The 20,365-nt window shown below is 42.9% G+C and overlaps 1 protein-coding gene across 2 annotated transcripts in view; it reads right to left on the reverse strand.

The window, feature by feature from the left end:
• The window catches only part of ENTREP1 (endosomal transmembrane epsin interactor 1), a 68,004-nt gene that overhangs the window by 14,685 nt on the left and 32,954 nt on the right, over positions 1-20,365 (reverse strand). For both annotated transcript variants that reach the window (XM_047831136.1, XM_047831135.1), the window contains 4 exons: positions 11,362-11,472; positions 2,388-2,516; positions 440-547; positions 218-351 (listed from right to left, as the gene is read on the reverse strand). In XM_047831136.1, the coding sequence (XP_047687092.1) occupies positions 218-351; positions 440-547; positions 2,388-2,516; positions 11,362-11,472 (482 nt within the window). The remainder of the gene's footprint in view (positions 1-217; positions 352-439; positions 548-2,387; positions 2,517-11,361; positions 11,473-20,365) is intronic.

Genomic DNA, 20,365 nt, shown 5'->3' on the forward strand with positions numbered 1-20,365 from the left:
CTTGTCACATTATATCAGCCATCTCACTGGGTGTCAGTTTTCCTGGGAAGCTAATTGAAGTGGAAAAAGCGTACCCTTAGGTCAAGGTGTGACTTTTCTTTGGTTTGGCGTGGTTTATCAGACAAAAGGGCAGGGTGGGGGGGATAGAAAATCCTGGAAAATAACACAATCCTCCATGAGTCCTCACAGAGAGCTGGGGTGGGGGCACCCAGGCTACCTGCGGTTCATCCGGGGTGTGCACGAGTAAAATGTGGCGAAGTAGGAAGGCGGGGGCACTGGCGGCACGAAATCATCGGGGTCTGGGATCCGTCCATGTTCTTCCACCTCTTCGACAGAAATCTGGGACTCATCCTAATGAAACAGCACCTTGGTTAGTCAACGACCTTTGCTACAAAGGCTCAGTGCAACACAGTCCTGGTGTCCCCGTGTCTGGACTTACGATGCAGGATCTTCGGGCTGCAAATATCTGGAGGTAGCGAAGGGCAGCTGCCACCAAGCAGACGGTGGTGGTCAGGGCGTTCAAGGCACACAGGGCGAAAAGAACTTTCTAGAACAGGGAAATAATAACACCACCGAGTACTTCAAAGCTCATGACCAGAAGGCAATACCAAAACTTTTAAAAATAATAATAGTAATGTCCCAACAAGGCAATTCTCATGAAAAAAACCACGCAAAGGACTTTGACGTTTGGCTTATGGTAAGTGCCAGATAAATGCTGGTTATTATTAGGACTCTCAGGCAGTAAAGTATACTTGTTAATTTTAAAAACTGATCTCGGAAGCTTGCTGTCCCCAAAAGCCCTAGGATTACGATTTTTCTTTTTGCAAGCATCAGAATGTGGTCTGGAAACGTTCCTTCCAGGAGAGCAGCTGAGTGTCGGTTCTGAAGGTGGGGTCCTCAATGATAGCAGTTCCCAGCCTCCCCCTCCTGCAGCCTCCCAGCAAGAAAGCGTGCTGTTTAATCTGTAGCCACGGATTCTATTTCAGGAGCGACCGGCTGGGCTGCCCTGGGCACCTAACTATGACAACGCAGGGGGGCAGGCCAGCCAGAGTGTAAATAGGGCATCTCTTCTCTAAACACGTCTCAAAATAGCAGGAAAGGCAATTCCAGAAGTTTCTGTTGCCACAGTCCTGGCTCCTTAGCGAGGCTTTCCCCAAGAGGGGTTGTGGCTCGGAAAGTTTGGGGGCGACTCAGCTACCAGAAAACCAAGAAGCCAAAGAAAGAAGGCCATTTTCACACTCTACACAATTCAGAGAGCTGGCAGCTGAGAGATCCCTCCTTTGAACAAAAAATAAACCCAAAAGAAAGATCTGAAGAAAGCCTGTCTGTCAGTGAGGGATTATCCAAAAGCTAATACCTCAGGGTTCACCAACTGATCTTGTCACTCACGGGACTAGTGGCCTTGCTTAAGTCAGGACAAAACTTTCATCCAATTCCCTAAGAAAGGGAAATTCTGAACTCCTCTCTGCAACTGGAATCATTTATTTTTAATCTCTCAGTTACTATAGTTGCAGCCTATTAAACAAGAGGTAAGGTGCTTGAATTTCTCTTGCATTTACTAACGGATATCTCTCCCAAGCCTATGTGTCCTGGCTGAACATCACCCAACAGCCCGCAGGACTCGATGAAGCCAACAAAGGAGCATCAGTACAAGGACAAACGGGCATGCAGTTTAAACGTTTTGCTCAAGGCCGGGGCACCTGGTGGGCTCAGTTCATACAGCATGCAACTCTTGATCTCAGGTTTGTGAGTTCAAACCCCACATGTGTGTGGGCCTACTTGAAATATAAAATAAAAGCCGGGGCACCAGGGTGGCTCAGTCAGTTAAGCATCTGACTTCAACTCAGGTCATGATCTCACAGTTCATGAGTTCGAGCCCCTCATCGGGCTCTGTGCTGAGAGCACAGAGCCTGGAGCCTGTTTTGGATTCTTTATCTCCCTCTCTCTCTGCCCCTCCCCTGCTCACACTCTGTCTCTCTCCCTCTCAAAAAATAAACATTAAAAAAAGGTTAAAAAATATAAAATAAAGGCTTTGCTAAAAGCTACATCATATATGTGTAGTTGCATCGTGTGTGGTATGGATATATATGTACATAAATATATATACATACATATGTATATATTTAGGCTTCTTTACATTTTTCGCTATCTTATAATTCTTGAACACAAAGAAAGCCATCCATTCGTAATTTAAGAGACACACAGTAATCTGCGCTTTTTCCTGAACTCAGTTCTGTCCCTGGGTCACTGATGAGGGTTGGCTCCTATCTGCGTTCAGCAGCCCAATTATTGGAGGGAGGTAACAGGGTAGGAATATTTCAAGTAACTTTGCCTTCTTGGGGGCTCTATAGACCATTTACTGATGAGGGCCGAATCCATTTGAGTACCTTGAGTAGCAGGTGAACAGCATTACAAGGCTGAACCGGAAAGAGTTTCAAGGCATTTTCTTTGTCTGTGCATTTGGCTGGTTGAAATTCTTCACAACAGAAGCAAATCTTGCCTTCGCCTAAGTCCACCTTAAAGGGGAAAAGGCAGAACGACAATCTGATTATTGAGAATGAATACACAGGCTACCCTGGAGCACCAATCCTGCAGAATGAGATATGGTGAGGTCCCATGCCAGGCAGTACCTATATCAGTCAGGGTAGGCTAGGGTATGCTGTTGTAACAACAAGGTTATTTCTTGAATATTCTACATGCCCACTGCAGGTCAGCGGGGGGCTCTGGTCATCATATTCCATTAGGGACCTTGGTTGATGGAGCACCCACCATCTCGAGATTAATGATCACTATGCCAGAGGTGGAGAGCACATGATAAAATGCACACTGGCACTTAAAATAGGGTTGCCAGGAAAAATATCGGATACACAGTTAAAATTCAAATCCAGATAAACAACATCATTGCTTAGTATAATTATGTCCTAAAATATTGCATGAGAAATGTTTATAGTAAAAGACAAAAACAAAAAACAAAAATGTATCAGCTGTTTATTTGACATTTAAATTTAATTGGGTGCCCTGTGTTTTTAACTTGCTAAGTCGTCATAACTCTAGCCTAAATCTTCCTCTTGGAAATGACACTCCTTGCTTTAGCTCACATTTCATTGCCAAAACAAATCTTATGGCTCTACCTAACTCCAAGTGGGTAGGGAAATTTGAGCTATCATGTGCCTATATGAAACACGGGGTATATTTGGTGAACGGTATACCCAAACCACATAGACTTAACGAGATCGCTCAGCTGACATCTTCAATGTGGTCACAGGTTCTAGCTTTCTTTATTTGAAGTGATAACATCAGAGATGAGTATCTCATATTTATAGTGAAATGTTTGGCAAACTTTTGGCCATATTTCTAAGTTCCCCTTGAATCAAGTTATAAAAATATGCAAAACCTGATGTTGGCTAATTAAGACCCATAATTTAGGAGCCAAAATTCATACTTAACTTGCTCTGCCTCTTGAGCTGTTAGAGTTGTTTGTTAAATTTTGGTTAAAAGGAAGAGACATACCTTTTTCATACTTGTTAGATTATTTAGGTAGCTTCAACATCACTAGCTGCAAAATTCTTTAGTAATCTTTAATAACTGAACATCTACAGTGTTTTAGTTACTTAAGAGGAAATATGAGTCTTCTTTCTTATTGAATTAAGATTTTTACCTTCTAACCAAACTCACCCTGTAGCTACCCTCCTGTAACAAATTCATGGTACTTTTCCAAATTAGGAGAAAACATAGTTCCTTTTAATACATGTTGACTATGAAGCGAAGGGAAAAATGTCCACTGATGATTACACACGTTAATAGACACATTATTTTTTGGTTTGGTTTTCTCTTTCTTGGATGTGAAATTTACATGCACACACAAAAAATGTACATACAAATCTTAAGCACGCCATTTGCAGAATTTTAAGTAACGCATAACCCCTGTGCATCCCAAATCCTTATCAACATAGAGAACACAGAATCACCAGAGGAAGTTTTATCATGCCCTTCCCCATCAATCCCTGCCCCCATCCTCCTACAGACAAACACTGTTTTGATTTTTTCCACATAGATTAGTTTTGCCTCTTCCAAAACTCTATGGATTCTGTAACATTTTTTATTCTCTGTCCTTAAACCACAGTGAAAGGGATGCATTATTATATCAAACACTGATGCCCAGATTTTGATATAAATTCTGCCTCAGATACAAAAAATTACAGTAACTAGAGTTACCTCGATGGACGCTATCCATTCATTTCCACTTGGTTTCTGTCCTTTCCTGGTTTGTCCAGAGACTCTTGTCTTAACAATGTCCCCACACCTAGATCCACAACATACCCTGCAGACGCACATAGAAGCAAAAGGCTGTCTGTGTTTGAATTTTTCTTCCACTGTCTCACATGTCTGAAGGTACATCCTGCTGCTAATATCTGCACTCAATTTTTGCCTTCCAAGGGAAAACTACTGTGGCAGTTCAGACAGGAGTTCTCTAGGCAGAGTCTGGGCGGGGGGATTTTATTTCCTCTGAGGGATGAATGGCTTTCTCTTAGCCCCTCTTCATAATTAGCAAGAGTCCTTACACTGGGCTAAATTCAGCTGGGAAGTATTACTCCCAGGGAGTTGCTTCCCTCAAAGTCTCCAACTGAGAACTCCCTGATTTACTACTAACAGTACTTTTTAGTAGTTACAAATAAGCAGCTATTAGAGTTGCTACATTCTGCTTATGTACACGAGGCTCTCTTCTTCCCAAACACCAACCAAGCTCAACCAAGTTCACTTTTTCAGCACCATGCAGTGTGGTTTCTATTTCTTATACTTATGTAAGCCTCAAAATCCTACCTAAGGATTCTGCCTCCCTCAGGTAATACTAGGTGTCATCTTGCAAAGAACTCCCCTCCCCCTCGAGTCCATTCTTGATACAAGGCATTCAAGTTAAGAGAGAAAACAGGCCTGTGTGGGCTGCACACATGTGCGTGGGCACACACATACACACACACACACACACACACACACACACACACACGTGGCTGCATTATTTACACATAACCAGGCTTCTGTGTATATGGAAACTTGAGCTCTCTGGAACTTCCTGGGTGAGCTGGTCTGGATGGAACAGCTTTCCAGATCGGTGAATGTTAATCCCTTTACACAAGACTTTTGGAAAGTTTAATCATTATCCAAATAATAATGAATATCAATCGCTGTGCCCAGCAGACACAAGCAACCCTGAGGCTCTGTATAAAATGATGCCAGACAACTGTGTATTTTGTATTTCTTGCTCTTTCTGTCCTGATCCTCCCCCTCCCTTCTCAATCCCAGCTGTGCCCCCAATATTTCTGCAGCTATATTCCAACTTCTCCTTGATCTCTTTAACCATCCACAAACAACCCTGTTCAAGCCTCTACATGAACAATATTCACCCTTCAACCTTGATAGTGTTACCTGATGCCACCAGAGAGATTCTCCCCTCCTTTTCATTATCACCAGTGTTGTGGTTCTCAACCCCAGCTGCTTGTTAGAATCTTCCGGGAAGCTTTTGAAAAATGAGGACCCCATCTCGAGCAATGAGGGGACTGCAAGCCACTATAACCCATGAGCTCCCACACCAGCCCCCTCAGACTGACAAATTTTGGAGAGAAACACTTGTTGGCTGACGGAGGGGCACCAGTAGAAATGTAAGTTGAGGCCCTTTAATGAAGAAACCGGCCATGTATTTTAAATTAAAAATACTTATTCTCCTGGGGCACCTGGATGGCTCAATCAGTTAAGCGTCCGACTCTTGATTTCAGCTCAGGTCATGATCTCACAGGATAGACACACAACTTGGGCTCTGCACTGACAGCGGGGAGCCTACTTGGGATTCTCTCTCCTCTCTCTCTGCCCCTCCCCCACACAAGCTCTGCCTCTCTCTCTCTCTCTCAAAATAGATAAACACATTTTTTAAAAATTAAAAATGGGGCACCTGGGTGGTTCAGTCAGTTAAGCATCTGACTTCAGCTCAGGTCATGATCTTGTGGTTTATGAGTTCGAGCCCCATGTCTGCGCTGATAGCTCAGGAGCCTGCATCAGATTCTGTCTCTCTCTCTCTCTCTCTCTCTCTCTCTCTGCACCCCCCCCCCACGCGTGCTCTGTCTCTGTCTCCAATAAATAAACATTAAAATTTTTTTTTTAAACTGAAAACAATACTTCTTCCCCAACCACCTTGGGAAACCGTCTAGCAGCTTCTTATAAAGTGACACACACTTTTGCCACATGCCTCGAGCAATACCGTATCACTTATTTACTTGAGAGAAAAGAAAACGGTCACAAGAAAAACCACAGCTATGCAAAAATGTTTATAATAGCTCTGTTCATAATATCCCCAAGCTGGAAACAACACAAATGTCCATCAACAGGAGAACGGATTAAACAACTTGTGATGTTTTCATATAATGAAATACTGATGTGCAAAAGAAAGAAGGGACTGATACAACACAAAATCACGGATGAATCTCAAAAGTGTTACGCTGAGCAAAATAAGTCAGACACAGAAAGGTACATTCCTGACCCCATTCAGGTGAAGTCCAACAACGGGCAAAACTAATGTTTTAAATCTCGTGTGGTGTGTATTCACCAGTGCATACATTCGCCAAGATGCATGTATCCACTGGTCAAAACTCAATGAACTGCATCCTTAAGATCTGTATATTTCATTTTAAGTTTTACCTCAATTTTAAAAAACAGGGTCACCAAATGGTTGAATGTGTAATTTTTTTAGTGTTTATTTATTTTTGAGGGGGGGAGGGGAAGAGAGAGAGGGAGACACAGAATCTGAAGCAAGCAAGCTCCAGGCTCTGAGCTAGGAATATAGAGCCTGATGCGGGACTCAAACTCACCAACCATGAGATCATGACCTGAACTGAAGTTGGACACTTAACCGGCTGAGCCACCCAGGCGCCCCTGATTGTGTAATTTTTGTAAAAAAAAAAATGAGACAAACAGAAGAAAAAATACGCCTTCCCCACCAGGAACAATCTCTGACCTGGGAGCTTCCTCCATGGAGCGAAAAGCCCCCAGGGAGAGAATGGTATGTGTGGCAACATTGTTTTTATGGGCCAAACCCCAAGCCATCATAGACAACAAGGAAATAGAGGGCTAACCTTTAAAAAAAGAATAAAAAAGAGGGGAGTATCTAATATACCTTTAAGTGAGAAAAACAGTATGTAGGGAAATAGACACACTATGTCCCATTTTTGGAAGATAAATCATTAATGCCCCCACTTCCTACATATTTATGTAGGATAACATAACATGGAAACACAAATGGAGACTCCCCAGTTTGTTACCAGGGATTTGGGGTGACATGGTGGAGAGGGAAGGACAGAAAGTGTCCCCATCCCCAAAAAGATTTCATTTGTCAAACAGCCTCCCTGAAGAAAAACAACAATTATATGTTCCCACTGATGGAAAATTATGTGTGTTTTTATGCATAAAGAGGTGCCCCCAAAATCCATCAGTGGTTAACAGTGCTAACCCAGAAGGGTGTGATTTCAAATGATTTTTAAGATCTGTCCTATACTTTTAGGGCTTGTCCAAATTTTTAGTTTTATAATCAGAAACAATCACAGAGTTGGTTTTGTGGTGGGGGAAAAAAAACCTTTAATTAAAAATACACTGAAAAACATAAGAAGACACACAGGGCACCTGAGTGGTTCAGTCGGTTAGGCATCTGACTTTTGCTCAGGTCATGATCTTGTGGTTCATAAGCTCAAGCCCCACATCGGGGTCTCTGCTGTCAGCACAGAATCCACTTCAGAACCTCTATCCCCTCTCTCTCTCTGCTCCTCCCCCTTTCATTCTCTCTCTCTCAGTTATTTATTTTTGAATAATACAAAAAAAAAACATAAGAAGATACTGATGCCAAGGCCCCCACTCCAGGCCGACTGAGAATCACTGAGTATAGAATCTCTTTTTTTTTTTCTTTAAAAAGTTCCCTCAGGTGACTCTAATGGGCACTCAGGGTAGAGAACCACAGAATTCCTTTTTTTTTAAATATTTTTTAACATTTATTTATTTTTGAGAGACAGAGAGAGACAGAGCGTGAGCAGGGGAGGGGCAGAGAGAGAGGGAGACACAGAATCCGAAGCAGGCTCCAGGCTCTGAGCCGTCAGCACAGAGCCCGATGCGGGGCTCATACTTCACAAACTGTGAGATCGTGACCTGAGCGGAAGTCAGATGCTTAACCAAGACACCCAGGTGCCCCTGAACCACAGAATTTCTCAGAAAAGTCCATTAAATATACCCTTAACCCCTTGCAATTTTCCAGCACCACCAGGGCTGATCTCCCCACTGTCCTCTGAGTCCTGTCTTCTCTTGGGTTCTACACACTCTCCTTATTTATCCATTCTGCAAGGTCCAACTCAGACACCTAGACTCCAGGTAGCCCTTCCCTATCTGCCCCCGGATACAAGCCCTTCTTTCTCTGCTTGCCCTGAGCACCGTGTGTCAGTCTGACGGGCAGCCCCGCTCTAGCCGCTTGCAGTTGGGCACATATTCATGTCCTGCCCAAACACTAATCCAGCGTTTGCCAGGCTTATCCCGTTCCTCCTGCTACGTGATAAACTTCCAGGTCAGAAAGGAGGTCTGACTTTTCCCTCCTACTCTCAGCAGCCTCTAACACAGTCTCTTGCACCTAAGAGATGCTATAATTTTGCCAAACTGTCTTTCAGTATACTACGACTTTTCACTTCCAGCCTGTGTCTGGTCTCTTAGCCTCTTCTAATTTGCTGTGTGATTAGTAATTGGAAAACCAAGTTTTGTTCAACATTTTTTTTTTTCCGGAAACTCTGTACATGAAGGAATAGAAGGCAGTGAAGGGGGCCATTGGGCCCAAAATAAGAGAGAACCAGGCGCTGCCCTCGGGCTGATCCCAGCTTGGAGGAACAGAGAAGGCAGGTATATAAAATGTCTCCGACCCCAAAAATGAGAAGGATAAATATCTACGAGATGTACATATAGGACATTCTGGAAGATGATCTTCCCTGGGGCTTCAGGGACTGTTTCTTGAACAAAATAATCTTTGGGGCTTTAAACGAGCGATACCATTTGAAGGAACAGGGAAGTGAGGGATAAGGAATTTGAGGGGTGGGGAGACAGCGTTGTTAGAGGTCAGAAAGCAGGGCAATGTCAGGCAGGCTTTGCAGTGTTACCAGGAGCGTGAGCTGCCTTAGGGAGCAGGCAGGGCGATGGTGAATCGCAGGGGACCTTGAAAACCAGAAACGGCTGTGAGCCTGGGGTCCCGTAACTTAGGGTTATTACACAATGCAATGACGAATCAGAAAACTCGTAAAGGGGTGTTAAGAAAGGGCAACAGGTTTGGGGTGAGTCCCTGAGGAGCTCTCCTGCTGGGTAAGGCCAGGACTTCTACCGTCACATCCATTGTGAGACACGCGGCCACTCTTCCACTTACATCCTCCTGGTTTCTAAGGGACGACACTGCCTGGGAACCAAGTTCCAAATTAGGTGACACTGACTACGGCTTCTCAAGAGTCTGTTTCTTTTGCTTTGTGCCACACAGAGGTATTTGTCACTGAGAAGTCCTTTTAAAAAGTCCAAAGATGGGGGCACTTGGGTGGCTCCATCAGTTAAGCGTCCAACTTTGGCTCAGGTGATGATCTCATGGTTCATGGGTTCGAGCCCTGTGTCGGGCTCTGTGCTGACAGCTCAGAGCCTAGAGCCTGCTTCAGATTCTGTGTCTCCCTCTCTCTCTGCCCCTCCCCTGCTCATGCTCTGTCTCTCCCTGTCTCAAAAATAAATAAAAACTTAAAAAAAAAAGTCCAAAGATGGGGGTGCCTGGGTGGCTCAGTCCATTGAGCAGCCAACTCTTGCTTTTGGCTCAGATCATGATCCCAGGGTCGTGGGGACGAGCCCTGCATCAGGCTCCATGCCAGGCATGGAGCCCGCTTGAGATTCTCTTTCTCTCCCTCTCTGCCCCTCTTCCCTGCTTGCATGCATGCACATTCTCTCTCTCTAAGAAATTTTAAAACTTAAAAAAAAAAAGTTCAAAGATGGCCGGCAATTGGGTATAGACCCACAAGAATTGAAAGCACGCTCTCAGAGAGATATTTGCAAGCCGATTTTTATGACACTTAAGCATTTTTGTGGTTAAAAAATTATATATGGTATACACACGCGATGGAATATTACTCAAGCCTTAAAGGACATCTGACACATGCTACATGTGGGCGTGTTGAAGACATTAGGCTAAGTGAAATAAGTGAAGTAAGCCAGTCACAAAAAGACACACGCTGTATGGTTCCACTTATATCAGGTACCTAGATCAGTTAAATTCATAGAGTCAGAAAGCAGAAGAGTGGCTGCTGGAAGCAGGGTCGGGGGGGAGGGGTGCGGTGGAGTGGGGGGAGGGCCAAGAAGGTAGGGGAATTGTTTAATACATACAAAATTTCAGTTTTGCAACAAGAAAAATGTCCTGGAGATTGGTTGCACAACAATATGAATGAACTTCAACTACTGAACTTAACTCTTTTTTTTTTTTCTTTAAAAAATTTTTTTTTTCAATGTTTATTTATTTTTGGGACAGAGAGAGACAGAGCATGAACGGGGGAGGGGCAGAGAGAGAGGGACACACAGAATTGGAAACAGGCTCCAGGCTCTGAGCCATCAGCCCAGAGCCCGACACGGGGCTCGAACTCACGGACCGCGAGATCGTGACCTGGCTGAAGTCGGACGCTTAACCGACTGCGCCACCCAGGCGCCCCTGAACTTAACTCTTAAAAATGGTTAAGATGGTACATTTTTTTGCTACATGCATTTTACCACCATTAAAAATTAAAGGAAAAAATTCAGAGATCGTGCAGGACCACAACCTCTTATCCACAGTTCTGAAATCCAAAAAGCCCTGCAAACCAAAAGTTTTGATTAAAGCCTGCTGTCCCAGAGTCCCACAGTGCGTTACAGAGGAAATCATGTATGCACCACGTTGATCTTTGGAAAATTCTGAATGCTGAAACACACCTGGCCTCCAAAGGTTTCAGATAAAGGACTGCTGAACTGTATTCTGATAATCTCCATTTTCCCTCTTGAGACGAGAGCAGACAGTTATTGCTTGTGGAGACCTGACCTATCCATCCATCCACTAACTAACGATGCGGCATATTACTGTGGTGCTGGGGTTCTGCTAGATGGTCCCCGCTTTGGAAAAAAACAGTTGACAATGTGAGTAAAATAACTAGCAGGCCAGTTCTTTGTTTTGTTTTCCCACTTTCTCTGCCTGACTTCAGATTTCACTTTAGGATGCTGCTGGGCACACACTGGCACCCCTGGAAAGCCAGACAGGCCAGGGTCCATGCAGGTGCACAGCCATGCTCTAGGATTACTTACCAGATCACACCGGGGCACGCTGGACACAAACTGGGCCCCTTGGCAGCCGAGAATAAATCCAGCTAGATTTAAGAGGACACACACCACAGACAGCAGCACAAAGAGGTTCACCTGAAGTAGCAAGGAAAGAGGCAGTTAGAACAAGATGATGGCTAAATTCAGAGATAGTTTTGTCTGAGAGAAAAAAAATCATATTCTCTTCCTAAAGAATACATTAAAAAAAAAAGAAGAACCAAGGCGTCTAAGCGACTCAATCAGTTGAGCATCTGACTCTTGATTTCAGCTCAGGTCATGATGCCAGGCTCAAGGAATCGAGCTCCACGTCAGGCTTTGGTCAGAGTGTGGAGCCTCTCTCACTCTCCCTCTGCCTCTCTCCCCCTCTTGTGCACACTCTCCCTCTCTCAAATAAATAAATAAAAAAATTAACAAATTTTTTAATTTAAAAAATCAGAACAATGTTTTTAATGTATAAACTTTTTATTCATATTTTAGAATTTTTAAATTGTGTTGAGGAATGCCATGATTTTTAAGTCTTCTAAATAATGTCAAGTCCCTAATTTTTTATTTCTTTGCATTTAAGGGTGTTCTGACCCCTTCAGCTTTTATCTGTTCATTACATTAAGCCATGGCCACTTCCTCTGTGAGCCGTTGTTATTTTTTCTGAGTTTTGCAGGATCAATGGTAAGTATACAAATGGAGAATTCTAGAATATAGGTGGAACCCAAGAAAACTGAAGGTATTCGAGCCCTTATTAGCCAAAAGTCACAATATACAAACAAAAATAAAGATAAGTCTTGTTTCAGTTCCAAACAGGGTAGGTTTCAAAGAATAAGTCTATAATGATCTTCTACATACTTTTCTCCAAAGTTAAATATTACAAACGGTATGCTAAATAATTCAGAATTGACAGAAACCAACCAAGAAGCCAGAATTTACTTAGCGTAAATTAGAGACTACTAAGGCTTTTCAACTTGAGAACTATGATTATTATCAAAATCAAACCTTATCACAAATAATAAAAGATAGGAGCTAACAATGATCAGCATTAGAACCAAGCATCATTTCAGGTAGCTAATGTCAGCATTGGCTGGTCAGTGAGTTCGCACATGAACGCTAATTCAGAAAGCTTGTTCTCTGTTGCTGGTATTCCAAGAAGCTTGAAAGCATCTCCCCAGAACCATGTAATGAGTCAATATTTAATATCACATGATGCCCCTTCTCCTAAGAGGAATTCTTTCTGCCTCTCGAGGAGGAGTCTGGAGCTTGCTTCTCTCCTTGTTTTGTTAATCTGTGCAGTCGGTCATCAAATCTTGGGGAAAAGCTGGCAGCAGCTGCTGTGTTACTGTTTCTCATGATTCCTCAAGTGTCTGCAAGGGCTTAACTTGAGCGGCACATAGCACAGCCCTCTCGTGCACTGTGTCATCCACTATGATGCCAATGCTTTAGAAAATAAGAATGCAAAGTTGGCCAAGGACAGAACGCCACCTTCTTACATGGGCTTCTTCTATGCGCTGGCATTTGCTACTCAAGAGACCTAATACATCTGGAATCTTCACGCTCCGCAATACAACTGCTGTTACTATGGGGAAGTCTAACTTTCCTCTGCTAATTTTCTCTTCATGCCCTATCAGATGCCTTGAAAAGAAAGCATGGTTACAATCCTTATGCCTATCAGCATATCATACATCTTTGTAACTAAAAATTCGCAGCATCAGATATAGAATGAGTGAAGGCTCATTACTTCCAACGCTGGTTCCCAAATCTCTTCATTAAAATCTTAAATCCAGCTCATCAAACGACACCATTAAGAAAACCAAAAGGTAAACCACAGACTGGGAGAAAATATGTCATGCATTTGTGAAACAAAGAAACTTTACCCAGAATATACAAATAACTCCTCGACTCAATAATAAAAAGACAGACAACACAAACAAAAAATTGGGCAAAAGACTCAGAGAGTTATTTCACAAAGGAAGATACGGGAATGGGCAATAAGTACGTGAAAAGTTACTCAACATCATTAGTCATCACGAATGCAGGTTGAAACCACAGTGAGACACCCCTTCACATCAACTAGAACGGTCAAAGTCAGAATGACAACAGCAAGTGTTGGTGAGGATGAGAAACACACAGACTCTCGGGCATTACTTGTCCAAGGATAAAAAGGTACTGCCACTTCTTAAAAACTAAACATAAATCTCCCATGCCAAAGAATTCAATACGATTCCATACAGTTGACCCCTGAACAATGAAGGGTTTAGGGGTGCCAACCCCCAGCCCCTGCATGCAGTGCCAAATCCGAGTAGGACTTCTGACTGCCCGTAAACTTAACTATTAATAGCCTACTATTGAACGGAAGCCTTGCCAATAACATAAACAGTCAATGAATGCGTGTGTTGTATCTTATAGTATTACATACCGTACTCTTACGATAAAGGAAGCTAAGGAAAGAAAATGTTACTAAGAAAATCATGAGGAAGATAAAATACATTTACAGTACTGGACTGTATTTATCAAGGAAACAAAACCTTGTATCTAAGGGGACCCGTGCAGTTCAAACCCCCATTGTGCAAAGGTCAACTGTAATTTATGGAGATCCTCCATCCTCGACTCCTTACTCCTTAAGCGTGGCTTGTACACGGTGAACACAGTATAGAAAGGGGAGCGAGGGCAGTCTTCCAGGGGAGAAACCTCACGAACACGACTTCAAGCAGGTAACCAAGGTTACCATCACTGAAAAGTCATGTGCATGGCATGTACCCTTGATATGATGTGATGAAAACGGCATTTTACCTCTGTGTTCTTCCTCTGCCAAACCGATGGTAATTCCAGTCTATGCAGAAGAAAAACATCAGCCAATCCCAACTGAGGTCCACACTACCAGATACCTGACAGGTCCTCCTCAAAACAGTCAAGGTCATCAAAAACAGGGGAAGTCTGAGAAAATGCCACAGACAAGCGGAGCCTAAGGAGACACGACAAGCAAATGTAATGTAGTGTCTAGGATGGGATCATGGACAGAAACAAAAAGTAGATAGAAACTAAGGAAATCTGAAGAGTATGAATTTTAGTTGATAATAATGTATCAATATATATTCGTTAATTGTGACAAATGTACCATATTAATGTAACATGTCAACAATGGGGAAACTGGGTATGGCATATATAGGACCTCTCTGTATTATCTTCGAAATACTTCTGTAAATCTACAATTATTCTACAACAAAATGTGTATTTAAAAGTTGCAGGCGTGCCGGGATGGCTCAGTCCGTTAAGTGTCTGACTTCAGCTCAGGTCACGATCCCACATCTCGTGGGTTCGAGCCCCGCATTGCACTCTGCACTGACAGCTCGGAGCCTGGAGCCTGCTTCAGATTCTGTGTCTCCCTCTCTCTCTCTGCCTGCTCTCTCGCCTCTCTCTCGCACGTGCTCTCTCAAGAATAAATAGATATTAAAAAAAAATACGAAAACTGCAAGAAAATCTGAATATACACCTACCTATGACCTGCAATTCCACCCTTAGGAATAGACCACAGAAACAAGTGCAGATGCCCACAGAAAGACTTATAGAAGAATGTTTATAGAAGCTTTATGTATATCAGGCCAAAAATGAAAATAACTCGAATATCCAACAGCAGGAGAATAAGCAAACAAATTGTGGTATTTTCAAACCGTGGTAAACTTCCAGCAATAAAAAGGAACACATTACTGATACACAACAACACAAACAAATTCAAAGGCATTAGGTTGAGTGAAATAAGCCAGATACTGTATGATTCCACTGACATGAAAGTTCAAGAATAGACAAAATAATCATGCTGATGATCATTTAGAAAATAATCTTAGAAGATTTAGGGCTATTAGAAGTCAGAAGAGTGGTGCCTGTTTTCAGGGGAGGTGTGAAATGAAGGGACAGACTCGGAAGAGAGAAGAAGATTTTCGGGAATGATAAAAATGTCTCATACCTTGGTTTGGATACTGGCTACATAGGTGTATCGAACTCCCAAAACTTAGCTAACCGAACACTTACGATCAGGGATTTATATAAATTATATTTACTATATTAAAAAGACAGTCAGAAAGACGATTCTGAATCCACTTGCCAAGCGAGGAGTGTGAGATCATACCATGAATGAGGCTACTTCTCAAATGTCAGAATAACAAACAAGAGGAGAGAATGCTCCAGGGATTTACTGCCTGGTAGACTTAGCTTCTCTCCTGCACCGGATGGGCTGCCAATGAGAAGTCAAAGTCAAATTACCAAAATGTCACCCCTGCAAACCCCAGAAGGAGGACGTGGGCCAAGGCACATAGGCTGTCGACAAAATCACCACGCACTCTTCCCCAAATGTATTCCTCCATATGGCTTTTTCATTATGATCATTAAAACTCTGGCCAAACTTGTTGACTATTCAGTCATCTGAATTACTCTAGTGTAGAGCACTGCAGCATAATCAGACATGGGGGCTATTAGGATAGCAAGCATATCTCTTTCAGAGGTTGGCTCAGGTTCAAGGGTACACAATACTGGAGTTATAAGGGACCCCACTTAGGAGGGTCCCTTTTATCATCACCAGAGGGTGTCTCCCATATAGAAGGCAGGAAAACATTAGCTGCAAAGGAGGAATATCATAGTCACAAAATCCACTCAGCTATATCTGGAAAGGGGAAGAATTTCTTATATTCCTTTTATTGTCATCATTCTTGCTTAAAAAAAAAAATGTTGCAGGTGATTTGAGTTTCTCTTTGTGGAAAGCACCTGAATTTGGAAATCAGGACACCTGGTTCAAAATCAGGCTTTCACTTATTTTGGGCAACCTCTGTGAGACTCATTTTTCTCATCTGTGAAACAGATTTATATTCTTTTTTTTTTTTAAGTTTATTTATTTTGAGAGAGAGAGTGTGCACGCAAAGCAGGGGAGGAGCAGAGAGAGAAGGAGAGAGAGAATCCCAAGCAGGCTCCACACTGGCAGCACAGAGTCCGACACAGAGCTTGAACTCATGAACCATGAGATCATGACCCAAGCTAAAACCAAGAGTCAGAGGCTCAACTGACTGAGCCAGCCACACACCCCCAGGTCCATATTCCTAGCCACCTCACAAAATTAAATACAGACTCACACAAAATGATGTACGTAAAAGTCCCTGTATGCTGCAAAATGTTGTGCAATCAGTTTTATTGTTAATAATAATGGGCATTTCCTCTTCAGGGGAGAAGCCTGTTATTACAAAATGAATTTCACTAGGTCTGATACCTGTACTTTGTTCTTAACACTTATGACATACCTGAATTAATGGCAGCTGGAAGAAGTACTCTAATTGTAAGAAAGATCTGCAGGTAGGGGCGCCTGGGTGGCTCAGTCGGTTAAACATCCAACTCTCGTTTTCACTCAGGTCATGATCCCAGGCTCGTAAGATCAAGCCCTGTGTCAGGCTCTGCACCAACAGCCCACAGCCTGCTTGGGAGTCTCTCTCTGCCTCTCACTTACTTGCACACTCTCTCAAAATAAATGGATAAACATTAAGAGAGAGAGAGAAAGAGTAATCTGCAGGTACACTGTTTCCAAAACTTCTCTAAAAAGAATTCTTCCAGCAGCCTGCAGATAGTTCCTAAGAGAACTCACCGATGCTGACCGTTGACACGTGTGCCAGATATCTCCTATTTGCCCTTCCAGATCCTTTCTCCACTTTTCACTACCCTGTGATCTTCCCGAGGAGGCTGAGCTACAAAGTACCAATGGGTATCAATGGGGTATCAATGGGGCTCCTTTGCCCCCTTGCCTCTAGTTAAGTTCAGCCAATGGGGCACCCTCGCAGAAGATGTGAGGGAGGGAAGAGAGTGAGGTTGGGGTACTCTACAGGTTCCTTCTCTGTCACCTCAGGCTGGCTGTGACCCTTAATGGAAAGCCATGGGTTCTTTTAAGGGGTTCTCTGTACATGATCCCAGATTCCAGAGTCCAGCCACCTCTTTTCTGGTCAGGCGTAGGGACAGCCCTGGCTTCACTGTTCCCTCCACCTTGTGCTTTCCTTTGTGAACAGCCCTTCATTAATCTCTTCTCAAGTTATAATTTTATTGAGTTATCTGTGCCCTGCCAGGACCTTGGCTGACACAATGTGTCTATAAAATCTCTCCTTACATTTGACCTCATTTTTTTCCTGATCTTTAAGCTTAGCTCCTATTGTTCTCGACTCAAATTCATTGCCACCTCCCCAGTGAAGTGCGCACCATGGGTTACAGTTCCTGAATTTCTACTGACACCAGTGCGTCATTGGGATGTACCATCAAGAAAACAGGAAAGCCCAGAGTCAATGCAGACATGTCTTTTTAGAATTTGTATTTTAGACATGAAAGACAGTGGGACCCAAAAAGTGGTGGACTTGCCCTCTGTGACGGGCACCCTGTGGCTTTTAAGGGTAAGATGCAAAATCCGAGACCCAAAAAAGCTGGTCCTCTCATAGGGACTGACCATGTGAGTGACACTTTTTATACTTTTGGTTTTATTGAACTAACTTGAACCAGGAGTATTTTATGGTACTTATATACCAGTAGCTTGATGCAAAGGCATTATGTTTTTCATTTCAGTATTTGGAATTCACCTCCACTCTGATCTCTTGCAATTGTGCCCCTGGCTCATTCCAGGTCTCACTTAAATGACCCAACAGGCACACCTAGATGGCTCAGTAAGTTGAGCATCTGACTTCTGCTCAGGTCTTGATCTCCCCGTTTGTGGGTTCAAGTCCCGCATTAGGCTCTCTGCTGTCAGCACAGAGCCCACTTTGTATCTTCCATCCCCTCTCTCTCTAAAAAATAAACATTTTAAAAAAGTGACCCAATAAAAGAATGCTAAGGCTACCAAGAAGAAACATCACCTTCAACTTGCCTGTTCCTACCTACTAAAAAGTTCTCATAATCCCCATAACATAGTATCATTAAATAATTATGCCTATCACAGCTTGGTATTATTGAGTACTCTTTTTTGGTAGAAGATTTCATTCCCTAAATAGGCTGACCTTTCCCTACTGTCCAAGGACTTGCATTTTGCTGCTTCTTTCCTACTGCTCCAAACTCAAGATGCAACTGAAGCCCGTCGACGTGTGTTTAAATAAATAGTTCCAGTGATCATGTGAAGGTAGCATAGTTTAAAAATGAATAGGTTTAATATGGCGGAGTGAACATAAGCATTTAGTTCTACTAATTCCTGATAAACCCAATAAAACAGCAGTAAAAGAAAAACCTTAAATGCAGAAATCCATAAGGACAGAAAGAACAGGAAAATAGCATGAAAATGTTAAAAGCTGGCCAGCCAATGGGCCACTGCAAACTGGACTCAGTGGTCCTGAGAAAACGAAATCCTACGACAGCAGCGAGAGCCAAAACCAGAAGATTCACTCCTTAGACTCTCCAAGTACTCAGAAATAGGCAGCAGAGGGGCGCCTGGGTGGCGCAGTCGGTTAAGTGTCCGACTTCAGCCAGGTCACGATCTCGCGGTCCGTGAGTTCGAGCCCCGCGTCAGGCTCTGGGCTGATGGCTCGGAGCCTGGAGCCTGTTTCCAATTCTGTGTCTCCCTCTCTCTCTGCCCCTCCCCCGTTCATGCTCTGTCTCTCTCTGTCCCAAAAATAAATAAACGTTGAAAAAAAAAAAAAAGAAATAGGCAGCAGCAATGAAAGGAAGTGAGGCTGAAAACAGGACTGACCGAGAGTCTACGAAGCAGTTAGACATTGGAACAACCACTATGAGAAATGACTGGCATTTACTACCTCTAACAAAATTCAACATCTACTGCCCTACGACTCAGCAATTCACTTTGAGGTGTGTGCTCAAGACAAATTAATGCATATGTCCACCAAAAGACATGTACAGGAATGCCACAGCACTGGTTCATAACAGCCCAAACCTGGAAACAACCCAAATGTCCAAGAATAGGAGAATGGAGGAATGAATTAGAGGAAGCTCACAAATGGAATAAAACTCAGGTGCTGTGTCTAAATGTCTGTGTCCCCCAAAAACACAGGCTAACTGTCCTAACTCTGAGGTGTTCGGTGTCAGGAGGTGGTGCTTCTGGGAGGTGATGAGGTCATGATGGTGGAGCTTCATGAATGGGATTAGTGAACTGGTGTACGTATGCTTCTATTTAAATGTCAAAAGCTCACCAAATTCTTTCCTCATGAAGAGAAAGTTCTCGAAAAACTTCAATTTAAAAAATACTAGTATCACCTCAGAATTCTTTCCATTCACACTTTTATTCATCTTTCCATTTCCCAAGAAACTATCACTTGTAGTTGTTTAATCACTTTCTTCCACCCTGCTCCCCCCATATAGCCTTTTGATACTGCTCAAGATAAATGAAGACCAAAATACACTTTTCTCCAGTGGGGCACCAAATCTGAACCAAAGACACAAAAACATAGGTGGTCTGAAATTACCCTGAATGAGTGGACGCAGGAATCCATCAATCAATTAATAAACAAAGGAAAGAAAGTCAATTCATTATGATAAATATTACGTGGAGGCATCATGCATTCTTATGAATATTCTGGAACATATACAGAACAGGCTCTGAAAGACAAACACTGGATTTACTACCACTGCTTGTGTGAAAATGGCTACCTCCATTGCTCCTGGTGGGAACAATCACTTTCTGGGGAAAGAAGCTGGGACTCCTGTCCCATTATTTCAAAGAAAGAAGGAATATGGGTGGTGAGTGAGTGTGTAGAAGAACAAAGAACCCAGTCCTTAGAATTAAGTTATATTTTCCAATTGAAACAAGAACATTGTGTGATTTAGCTAGGAATCGAACCAACATTTTGACATTTATGTCCTCAGAGACAGGGAGTCCAAGCTCCAAGCCACGGATTAGTCACTGGTTAATAAGACAAATGTCATAGGAGTTGGTTAACTAGTTAACTCTTAATATTTAACATTTTAATTCAGTTTGGAGAGCATTTTTTTTTAATTTTTGAGAGAGACAGAGACAGAGCACAAGCAGGGGAGGGACAGGGAGAGA

This window comes from Prionailurus viverrinus, chromosome D4 (genome assembly GCF_022837055.1).
Source record: "Prionailurus viverrinus isolate Anna chromosome D4, UM_Priviv_1.0, whole genome shotgun sequence".
NCBI classification, from domain to species: domain Eukaryota; kingdom Metazoa; phylum Chordata; class Mammalia; order Carnivora; family Felidae; genus Prionailurus; species Prionailurus viverrinus.